Source organism: Suncus etruscus, chromosome 3 (genome assembly GCF_024139225.1).
Source record: "Suncus etruscus isolate mSunEtr1 chromosome 3, mSunEtr1.pri.cur, whole genome shotgun sequence".
NCBI lineage: Eukaryota > Metazoa > Chordata > Mammalia > Eulipotyphla > Soricidae > Suncus > Suncus etruscus.
The window spans coordinates 93,081,217-93,093,297 of record NC_064850.1 but is presented as its reverse complement, the minus strand read 5'-3'; the positions used below and the strand labels follow the sequence as shown (position 1 = coordinate 93,093,297).

Sequence of the window (12,081 nt, the reverse complement as noted above, 5' to 3'; positions counted from 1 at the left end):
GTCACAAAGCAAATCAATAGAGCTCCTGGAACCACAACCTTGCCCTGACATGTCAGGTCCATCAGGGTCCTGCTGTTCATAAATATGCCTCCCCCAGGTTCATCTGTGTGAGTGAGAATGTAGGATGCCACATATAATCAAAACGCATCACAGACCTGTGAACATGTATATACTGGGAAGATGGAGCGGTACTGGGAAAATGGCCAATACAGAGAATGTATTGTTAAAATTAGAGTCAGCGTGCTATAATGTGGTTAAATTTCTAATTTAAAGGAGACAGGTTGTCAGATGCTATCCTTCACACCTGCATCCCAAGTAGCTAATTTAAAGGAAGAGGAGGGGGACAGATTCATATATTTCAAAGGCTTCTTGGAGAGATTTTTGTGGTGGTTTCCTTTAGTTGGATAGATGCGAACTTAGCCCTTAATTCCATGAAAATGGATTTTTTTCACACGTCTATGCACACACACACACGCGCACACACACACACACACACACACACACACACACACACACACACACACACACACACACCATTGGCAGCAGGTACTTTTAATTTGCTGGAAAATATTTCTAAGTCAAACAGCTCCAGTCCAATGAGTGGGCAATCTGATTGGCTAGCCAGCGCCGTTGAGAGACCTGATTGGTCCCTGATCCTGAGGACCGATAAGAACGGCTATAAAATCCCTGGGTGCAGCTCTTGGGCCCCCAGTTTGCAAAAGCCAGAGGTTCAAGAAGCAGCGACTGCAGCAGCAGCAGCAGCAATAGCAGCAGCAATAGCAGTAGCAGCAGCAGCAGCAGCAGCAGCAAAAGCGTCAGCAGCAAAAGCAAACGTCAGCAGGAGCAGCATCAATAGCAAAAAAAAAAAAATTTTTTTTTTTTTCTCATCAAATCCTCACCTAGGCTTTCAGTGTATCCAGATCCACATCTTCACTCAAGCCCGGAGAGGGAAAGAGGAAAGGGAGGGAGGAAAAAAAAAAAAAAAAAAAAAAAACCCAACAACTTAGCGGAAACTTCTCAGAGAATGCTCCAAAACTCAGCAGTGTTTCTGGTGCTGGTGATCAGTGCTTCTGCAACCCATGAGGCGGAGCAGAATGATTCTGTGAACCCCAGGAAACCCCGGGTGGCAGCTCAGAACTCAGGTAAGCGGCAAACCCAGGACCGGTTTCTCCCCTAAAGAGCTGTCCTCATTTGCCTCTCGCTTTTGCAACTGTGTCTGTGAGGGCTGATCTTGATAATAAATGCGCTTCATGCCTGATGGCAATAAACTGCCAATGTAATCCAAGAGCCTTAGGAAGTGGAGCTCCTTTGTTTAATAAACTGCATGCAACTAACGAAAACGCCGGTGCTCTGCTGAGGGTATTTCATTGCATAAGCCTAGCCTGATTGCCTGAAATCTGGCACGTACCCTTTAGGGGGGAGGGGGTTGGGGGAGAGGCTTAAATGTTGGCACGCTTCAAAGCACTCTCTATACTTTCCCAAAGCTAAAGCCGGTCTTAAGGTAAGACATGGCATGTGAGATGCTGTCACTGTGTCTTCACCCTAAAGACCCTTCAGAGGTGACTTTCCCACCCCTTCGGAGAAGACACTGAAAGCTCTTTCTGCAGATCAAACACTAGAGTCTGACAAATCCAGAGCCGATTCCAAGGAAACCCTCCATGCCCCACTCACAATGCTTCTTCTCTGCCTCTGGGCTCCATGCAGCCAGTGGACAGAGAGCTGATGGGGGAGGGAGGTATTTGGGAAAGAGAGCAACTGTTTCTCCAAGGGGAAGATCTCTCTTGAGTTCTTGCTCCTAGAGAGAGCAGCGGAACTGGATATTATCTTGGCTTCCACAGGAGAATAGTCCTTAGGAAGCAGGCAGTGACCCCCTCTGCCTTTTGACTTCCCGGGCTCAGCCTCCATGACTGTCTCATTCAACTGTCAGAAAGATGGGATGAGAGCGCAGGTGTCCAAACGCTGCAGAGGACACCCCACACTCCCCTCGGAAGAGCACAGGTCCCTGCCGAGAGGAGGGCTTTGCCTCACTTCCTTTTGTACTTTGTTGCTATAGAGATGCAGTGATTCACAATTTGAGCTTGCCTAAAACAATAGCAACCCTAATGCATATTAAAACTGCTTAAAGCAAAGTTATAATTTGAACCCGTGGAAATATATAATTAGGGAAATGACTTGTAACATCCCAGAGGCTGCGGGTGGGGGGGGGGAGGGGACGCCTAACTGAACCATGCTTTGATCTCAGAGGAGAATCCTATGGTATGAAGGTTGCAGATCTTTTCTCCTTGAGCTGCTTGCCAGAACACCCCCCTTCTGTAGGAGAGAAATTACTTTTATGGCAGATCTTATCCAGAATGTAGAAAGCCTCATGTAAGTTCTTTGCGGTTTTCTTCCAGTCTTGCATAAGGGATGTCTTGGCCTTGTTATTCCACACCTGTGTTTCTCTTTTTTTTTTTTTTAATTGCTTTGAATATGAGAGATTATGCATACCTCTGAACACTGTCTTATTATGGGGGTTTGGGGGAAACATGAACAGATCAGATTCCTTTCTGCCCATATGAAGCAGGTAAGTTAAAGGCCATACAAGAATCCCGAAGTGAACTGGCAAATTATTCTCTGCCTTTTAATCAAAAATGCCATCATGTTAGTTCCAAAGCTAGTTGGACTCCCTGACCCTTCTGCTTTCTAAACCCAACAACCAGTGATTGCTTTCTGCCTCCTGTCCTTTCAGGCTTGAGGTGATGTCCATTGAGTTTAGGGATGCTTCAGGCCCTATACAGCCCATGATTCCAACTGTACTTTTCCAGCCACCATGTGGCTAAAATGGTGAGGTGAGATCAAGAGAAGGAGGGATCTCAGAGGGAAACTCATCCCCTCTCTTTGTGTTCTGACTCTAAAGTGAAAATAGAATCTATTTTGAATATATTCTCACTGTTGAATGGCTCTGTCTACCAACCCCCATCACAGACTCTGATAAGTTTTTCTGTACCCTTGCACTTGATTCTTGCACTAACTTGACTCCAAACTACCATCAATGTTTGACCAGGTTATATGGGCTTCTCTTCCAGCTGAAGTGGTTCGCTGCCTCAACAGTGCTCTGCAGGTTGGCTGTGGAGCTTTTGCATGCCTCGAAAACTCCACCTGTGACACAGATGGGATGTATGACATCTGCAAATCCTTCTTGTACAGTGCTGCTAAATTTGACACTCAGGTAATAAGACCTTGACCCTGTTTCCACTGGTTGCTTGTCTGTTATACTATGTTAAACTATTTCTCTTAGAAACCAGTCTTGTTGAAAGAATCTGTCACTTCCTCACTTTAAATTCTCATCACCAATTTGTGTGTGAACACACACACACACACACACGCACAGACACATGATTTTGGCTGGGAAATATATTGTGGATAAGATATCTTTCACCCATTTAAGATTGATAGAGTCTTTCTAAGAGGAGGAGTAATAAATAGAAATATCTTTATCTCTTCAAGAAGCAATAGAAATATGTGGGCCCGGAGAGATAGCACAGCGGCGTTTGCCTTGCAAGCAGCCGATCCAGGACCAAAGGTGGTTGGTTCGAATCCCGGTGTCCCATATGGTCCCCCGTGCCTGCCAGGAGCTATTTCTGAGCAGACAGCCAGGAGTAACCCCTGAGTACCGCCGGGTGTGACCCAAAAACCAAAAACCAAACAAAAGAAATATGCCTTTATAAATAATGTCCTTACGAATACTTTTCTTGAATGTTATGACCTAATATATTAGTTTGTGTGTTAAGCTATCAAAAATCTCAATCCCAAGAACACAAATGTACTATTGCTAATTTTTAGCAGCAGGATAGTTGAATATGGTTCATCTCATTATTTTCTTTTGCTTTTTTTCATGACTATGGACTTTAGTTCTCACAGTACTCTAAGGGACATTTTTAGTATAGACATATACTAAAACCAACATGCTTTTTTTTTATTGTAAAGACAAACAGATGGCTATAATACAGTACCACAGTGAGGCCCCTATATTCACATATTACAATTCCTGTCTTCTTCATTCAAGCTAAGTTTTTCTTCCTATCTCCATCTTTGGCAGGGAAAAGCATTTGTCAAAGAAAGCTTAAAGTGCATCGCCAATGGGGTCACTTCCAAGGTCTTCCTCGCCATTCGAAGGTGCTCCACTTTCCAGAGGATGATTGCTGAAGTGCAAGAGGAGTGCTATAGCAAGCTGAATGTGTGCAGTGTCGCTAAACGGAACCCCGAAGCTATCACTGAAGTTGTCCAGCTCCCTAACCACTTTTCCAACAGGTACAAAATAATCTTCTTTGCAATTGGGGGGGGGGGCATGAAGAGTGGAAGGCTGGCAGAATCAGATACATAAGGGGTTAAATTGCCAGTCATGTTCTTATTTTAGTTTGTGGTTTTCCCAGCTTTTGCAGGAAAAAAAATATGTTTGTGATTGGTTGTGACAGCTTAAGCAGCCTGGATTTTATTTTTCACTGTTTTAAGAAAAGTCTTTCCATGCTGCTAATAGAATATTTCATCGACAGCCTCCAAGTGTATTCTCATTTTCAGGTTCTTGTCATATGCCTGAGGGAAGTAAGAAGTCTATGAACACAAGTCATCAAAATCAAATTTGTCTGAAATTATATTTAGATCATACTGTTGGTCATTATGAAAATCTTGCTCAAATGTCATAGTGTAGACATTTAAATATATGCGTGTGCTTTCAGGCAATATCAAGACCAATTTAATAATTCACTCCAGAGCCAGAGTAAATCTTTTCATACACTAGAACTCTTGGAGAGAGTGCAAAGTGTAGAATAGATGACCCCATTACTTTCCAGGCCCTAAAAAAAGCCTGGAGGTTCAAGAGAAGAGGAGATATTAATGGAGCAATGGACATTGTCTGTACTTCGAAATTCTTATCCTGATTTCTTAAGGTAATCAACTTCCAGGAAATAAGAAATAGAATGGATTTTTGAGTGTCATCGAAAGCAGGAATTGCATTTGTAAGAATCATTTCTCTAGGGCCACTTTTGTGGAAGATGTTTTGTGGTCTGCCCAGATCACATTCTCATCAAAGCTCCTGAGCTTTCTGTGCTTTTGACACATGGTCTTTACCAGCCAGGAGTGGGCATTTTATACATGATATAGTATATATTTTCATTCAATGGCCTTGAAAGCATCCCTGTAAAACCAGGTTTCCCTAACTATGATCAGGTGCTGGAGACACTACTGGGGCTATCATGCATGTAAGGCATATGGCAAGTTCAGCCTACAATGCCCCCCTCCACATAAAACTTTCACTCCAAGTCTTGAAGTGGTGCCATGATTCTCTGAATTGCCACCAAATGAGCACATAGCCACAAAAACTAATAATATAAATTTTGCTCCAGTCAGAGAATAATTCTCATCCACTTACCTAATTAATTTCCTGACCAGGTGCTGCCACCTTCTGCAGAAAGTAGCAACAACCTATCCTTGAGTTTGCCAGCAATTCAGTCTATGCAATTAGAAGGCAGGAAACTTCTCCTTAAAGAAATGTTAATATTCTTGGCATAAGAACTTTGCAAAGTTTTGGGTTCACTCTTAACTACAGGTCAAAACTCTTTAGAATATTATGTCAATTCATTGTTTGTAAAATCCTTGGAAGCATGTTCCTAACTGATTGACTATTAACTGGATGGTTATCCTGAATTTGGTTCTATCAAACCTTTATATCAAGTGCTCTACTGGACTTAGTCTTAGAATTCTCCTAGAAAGTTTCTTATTTATATGTACAAAGAGGGAAGATACTGGAGAATTCTTGGAAACTCCTTCACCTTACATATAAAGAAACAGAATAAAAAAGCATTTGTCAGGGATGTGACTCAAAGGACTAGAGCACATTATTTGCATGTAAGAACCCCAGGTTTGATCTCTAGCATATCATGTTTCCCTGAGCACTTTCATGTGCAACCAGCAAGTGTCCAGCTGAGAGTAATCACCACTTAGCTGGATGTAGCTACCCTTATCCTCCAAAAAATAGAAGAAAAGAATTCTTAGACAGGATATAAACACAAAGTATTTATGGGGGCAAGGAGAGAATCAGGAGCATATTGACAATGTCATTACAATAAGTTTAGAATTTTAAGAATTCTATGACAGTTCATGATATATAATAAAAATATGGCACATAAATAATTTTGAGACAATACTAATCTCAAGATGGAGTAGCATCTTCTATTTTGAAATTATATGACTTATAGAAATAATAGTGCAAATTATGGACTAGTATTCCTAACTTACGAATAAAAGATGCTTTTAAAAAATAGTAAGGGACTGGAGAGATAAGTCAGTAGGACATTTATCTTGCATGCAGTAAACCCGTGTTTGATTCTCAGCACCCCTTATGGTCCCCCGAGCCAAACCAGGAGTAATCTCAGAGCACAAAGCCAGGAATAAGCTCTGAGAACAGAAAGTGTAGCCCAAAAACAATAATATTTTTAATTTTTATTAAAATAATGAAAGCCATTATTCCTTTCAGTAGCCTCTTTTCACCACCTTTAAAAATAGCCACAAAGAGTCCTCTTACTTTTGGATGAAAATCACACTTAGGAGTGTAGGGAGAAGAACTTATCCCTTGAAGATTTGAATTTTCCATGCATCTTACTTTGCCACTATTTTTTTTTTCACTTCAATTGGCTAATATTATTCCTGCTCAGAACTGTAGAGGTTTCTGGTCTCATGTTGAACTTGATTTGTTCTATTTAAATTCCTCACTATCCTGAAACATCCTGCTTTCCCAGCCTCTGTCCCACCACAGATACACGCAAAGTTGTGCCAGTTGGCACAGGATCACAAAAGGAAGTAGTTACAGGTTCATTCCACCTTCCTGTGACTTATCTAGCATGAGATTTTGGGCTGAGAGAATCCAAAAGCCTGTGACTGGAGTCAGAACCAGAACAGGGAAGTTTTCCATGAAAAAAAGGACTGTGAAGAGAAAGGATAACTGGACTTTACCCTGGGTGAATTTGCAAAGTAAAAATTCAACAAAAAGGATGCAGGTAAAATGGATCAGGCAGAAGTTTGAGAAGTGTGAGACTTGGGAAGATATTAAACTAATCCTGATCTAAAGTGGGAAAACTGACAAAGTTTCCAACTCTCTAGGGCATAGATAGGGAACAGGAAACAGAAGAATAATATTGATCAAGGGAAACAAAGGACTATTTATAAACCCTCACACAGAACGTTCCTAAGCAGTATGTGTTATTTGGGTAAGCATGGCTGAAACAGTAGCTATGGAGAATATCTGATCTTACTCTTTACCGGGGGAAAAAAAAAGACACTGATGGAATTTTTAAAGTGGAAAGAAATAATCTTGATTTAAAGAGTCTTTCCAGAGTGGAAGATCAGAACACTTAGTCCATCAACCCCATAGATATGGATAAAAGACTCTTCTTTAATAACCTTAATACTTCCTACAAAAAAATGAACCTTGAAGCCTGAACTTTAGTAGAATAGGTAAGGCATATGCCTTGTACCTGGTCTACACAGGTTTGATCCCTGGATCCCTGTATAACACCCTGAGCTTTTCCAAGAGTATTTCTTGTGCACAAAATAAAGAATAAATCCTGATCACTTCTAGGTGTGGCTTTTCAAAAAAGTTGAACCTTAAGTAGAGATGCATTATTTTTTGTTCTGTTAAACTGAGGGGAAAGACAGATGCATCAAATCCACTGAAATACATACTTTTATAACTGGGTATCACCATAGAGATTACTTAAACCAGTGGTTATTTAAATTAATCTATAGACCAGTGCCTATTCATAGGTATAAAAAAGCTAAAAAAAAACTACTAATCAGACTAACTGGTTAAAGAGTTAAGGCACTGATAAAAGAGGAGGAACAGAGAGGGGAATGACCTGTTGAAAGTCAAACAAAAATTGCATTAGAGTTACAGAGTTGAGTTGCTAGAATAATATAAATTAATAATTAGAACTTATGTGGATTTAAACCAAATCTAGTTCAAAATAGAATCTGTGAAGCTATCAAAAAAACATCCACTGTATAAAGATTAAATAACAAGATCAATTGAGTGAATATGTCCATTATTGGTGAAAAATTAAATTTGAATACATTTTCTCCACCAATGAACACACAACTTACCAGTACTGCTATAACATAAGTCAGTCCAATATAAGACTTGTTACAAAATGGTGCTCCATAAATATGTGAAAATTACTAACTCATTTGCTGGAGATAATTTTAGGAACATAATACTCCTTGATGTACAAATTCCAGAGATCAAGGTTGTGTTCAGGCCTTAATAAAGAGGCACAGGGTTAAGATGTAGCTCTCTTTCAAAATACTATCATCCAAGCAACCTGGGAAGCTTTCTAGGAGTTGGGGGATGCTACTAAAGCCCTGGGCAGTTTTTCTGTTGAAGAAGTTCTTTGATCCTACCCTATTAAGTAAATCAAGCCCATGAAAGAAAAAATAAGGATAGATTTGAGATTATCACCAAGAGCAGTCAAACTGGCAAGGACCTTGGTTAAGAAACACCATGACCAGACCACAGTATCAGAGTCAGAAAAAAAGGAACCCTCAGAGGACACATCTGGCCTTACAGAGGCATGCCTGGCTAGCTTTCTTGTTGGGATTAGACTTCCTCGCCCACAGACAAGCACTCTCAATATTGATCTCAGAAAAATCTATTTACTCCAGAGCATTTGAGAGTTCATCTGTTGTAAATAGATCCTTCCATATATTGATGGGTTGATTTCCAAATGAGAAAACTGTCATGAGAAGTCAGGGAGGGGTCAGAAAATGTATTATTTAGGATCTAGTCATTCTGTAAAATAGAAACGAGGAACTAGAGAAGCCACATTTTAGCAGAATCCAAGAGTAGCAGATGTATGAAGTTCTATGTGGGTGTGAGGATGATTGAAATCGTTGGTACAAAGGGGATTATTCTCAATTTTTCCAAAACTTATTTTCTCCCCCATTTACCCATCCAAGAGAGATCTGCTTTGACTCATGAGCTTTGTAATTCCAAAGGGTTGGAAAATGTTCTTCTATGCCAGAGAATCCCAATTTTAACAACAGCTGGATCTAATCCTCTCTTGTGGGAGGGACAAAGTCAGTACTGTCTGAAACCCAGGCACAGCATTTCTCTCTCAGTCCCCAACTTTATTCTGCTCATTACCCACATTCCACTCTATTTATTGTGCATCCTTGAAAGGACCTCTCTGAGGGGTTAAGTTATTCTTGAAAGATGTTTGATCTTGTGCTCTGTAAGGTGAGTTAAAAATAAACAATTTTTTTCCATTGAAGATCTTTTGGCCCTGGTGAACCTCAGGGTCCTTTGAGGAAAGTCTTTCCACCTAAATATTGCAGAGCACTGTCACCAACAGTCTAGTAGACTAATAGAGCTAATGGTTTTGACAACTTCCATCTCAAAGTGAAGCAAACACACAAACTCAAAATTAAAATACCTGAACTGTCTGCCAAAGAGCAAGAAAGGAACTTTATGTTCTAAATATTCTACAATTTAATTCATGCTAAACCATAACATAGAAATTTAGTGTTTGAGACATGTAAAGACTTTGCACCAAAGATGGAGGCAGTTTTATCAAACACATGCATACACACACAAACACACACAAGCACATGAATACATAGGTTTTCAGGTCTTACGCTTGGGGAACTCTGGGACCATTTGGAGTTTTGAGGATCAAACTCAAGTCAATCACATACAAGGCAAATACACTACTTGCTGTACTATGACTCTAGCCCATAGCTATATTTTTAAGTCTCAATTTCCTCAAATCAACAAATTGACCGTGGCATCAGTACAGAAGTAACAGATTGAGGACACACACCCAGCCTTCAATATACTTATAGTTCAGTTATTTAAAAAAGTCATCAAATGAAAGTTTGTGATACTATACAAATATTTATTAAAAAATCAAAAAGGAAGATATACACAAAAAGCAAAGACGTAGGAGAAGACTCCATGTAATTATTGAAACACTAACCATTAAGGACTATCAATCTTTTAATTTAAACATCTTCACTGCCCTCTAAAGAAGGAAGACTTAAAAGTATATCAATCAATAGGCTTTAAGAAGACTAATTGAGTGTATAATTGGGAGATATAATTTAGTAGGAAAAATGTTTGAGATTCTAAAGACAGAATGTTTTATAAATGCAGAATGGTCTATGCTTTCATACATATCAAGAAAAGGGAATATTGAAAGAAGCCATAAAAATATCTAACTTCAAACACAATGGCATTATTATAGTGTAGAGTACTAGATTCACTTCATCATCATCTTCATCATCATCATCATCATCATCATCATCATCATCATCATTAGTTTTGGGGCCGTACCCAGCAATGCTCAGGAATTACTCCTGGCTCTGCACTCAGAAATCTCCCCTGGCAGGCTCGTGAGACCATATGGGATCTGGCAATCAAATTCAGGTCCGCCCCAGGCCGGTCACATGCAAGGCAAATGCCCTACCACTGTGCTATCTCTCTGGCCCCTCATTTCATTATTTTTAACTAAACTTTACTTCTGCCACTAACCCAATTTATGACCTTTCTCTAACTGTAGTTTCTCTCTATAAAATAGGAAGATGAAATAGTCCCTGATTGATCTCTGCAGCAGCATCTAGTTCTATGACTGTTTCTAAAAAGTCTATCAGGGGTCCTCAAACGTTTTAAACAGGGGGCCAGTTCACTGTCCCTTAGACCATTGGAGGGTCTGACTATAGTAAAAACAAAACTTATGAACGAACTCTTATGCACACTGCATATATTTCATTTTGCAATGAAGAAACAAAACAGATACAAATACAATATGTGGCCCGCGGGCCATAGTTTGAGGACCACTGGTTGTCATCTCTAGATCTGTCCATATAAAAACAGAACTGTCTTGTACTTCATGACCAATCAAGGATCACATGTACTCAAACAAAGATGAATCTGCAGGAAAGCCAATCACAAAAGCTGCCTTCAACTAATAATAAACTATTTCTGTGTGAATGATGGCCATTTGGAGCCTGTTCTGGAGGCAGGATGGAAGCCTGGATCTTACCTTTCTTTCACCGACTGTCCTGTTCTCTTTCCCAATGCAGATACTATAATAGACTTGTCCGAAGCTTACTGGAATGTGATGAAGACACAGTCAGCACAATCAGAGACAGCCTGATGGAGAAAATTGGACCCAATATGGCCAGCCTTTTTCACATCCTGCAGACAGATCATTGTGCTCAAGCACACCAGAGAGCTGACTTCAACAGGAGGCGCGCTAATGAACCACAGAAGCTGAAAGTCCTTCTTAGAAACCTCCGAGGTGAGGTAACCTCTCCCTCTCACATCAAGCGCACCTCGCCTGAGAGTGCATAACTAGGAGAGGTGTCCACGGCCTCACCAAACTAGGATCGTTTTAAGGGTGTGCCCACACCAACTTTGAGTGTACTGTGCCTGGTTTGATTTTTTTTTAAGTAGTTCCTATTTTATATCCCCCTTAAAGAAAATTGCATGAAACTAGGCTTCTGAAATCAATATCACAACATTCTGCAGTGGCAGCATTACCACAAACAAAATATGTGTGATCTTTCTGCCTCTCCTTGGGAGAAATACCTTCCATTCTTATCAACTTTCTCTATCATGTCTTTTTCCTGCTCTCTCAACCTACTCTCAGACACAACAAAATTCATGTAATTTCCTAGTCGTTGTAATTTGAACCATATGGAGCCCTATAGAATGGTTGCCCCAGTAGAGTTTGCTGGTAAGAAACAACTTAATTTAAATGCATGTCTTGAGTGCTCATAAAGACGTTAAATGGAATTCGTGTTATGAATCTGTGCTGGCCATGGACGAATATGAATGTCATGTGTAAATTCTTGATCCCTCATGAGCTAGTGTCTTATGGTCTTGACCCTCTAATGTCTGATTTCCTTTCCAACATTTACCAAATTGCTCAGGCCTGGTTCTCCAACCAGGCTTTAAGCCTGCATCTTCTTGCATCTAATGAAAAACAAAAAGCTAACATCTTTATGTACTGTAACTGCTCAGAGCTTTAAAAGTATCTTAACAATTGTCTT

General features: G+C 40.1%; 1 protein-coding gene across 1 annotated transcript; it reads left to right on the top strand.

The window, feature by feature from the left end:
- Positions 1-778: 778 nt before the first annotated feature.
- STC1 (stanniocalcin 1) lies at positions 779-11,475 on the top strand. Its single transcript, XM_049769483.1, has 4 exons — positions 779-1,142; positions 3,066-3,208; positions 4,079-4,290; positions 11,110-11,475. Exons 1-4 carry the CDS (start codon positions 1,025-1,027, stop codon positions 11,378-11,380), a joined length of 744 nt encoding a protein of 247 aa, XP_049625440.1. The 5' UTR covers positions 779-1,024; the 3' UTR covers positions 11,381-11,475.
- Positions 11,476-12,081: the final 606 nt, after the last annotated feature.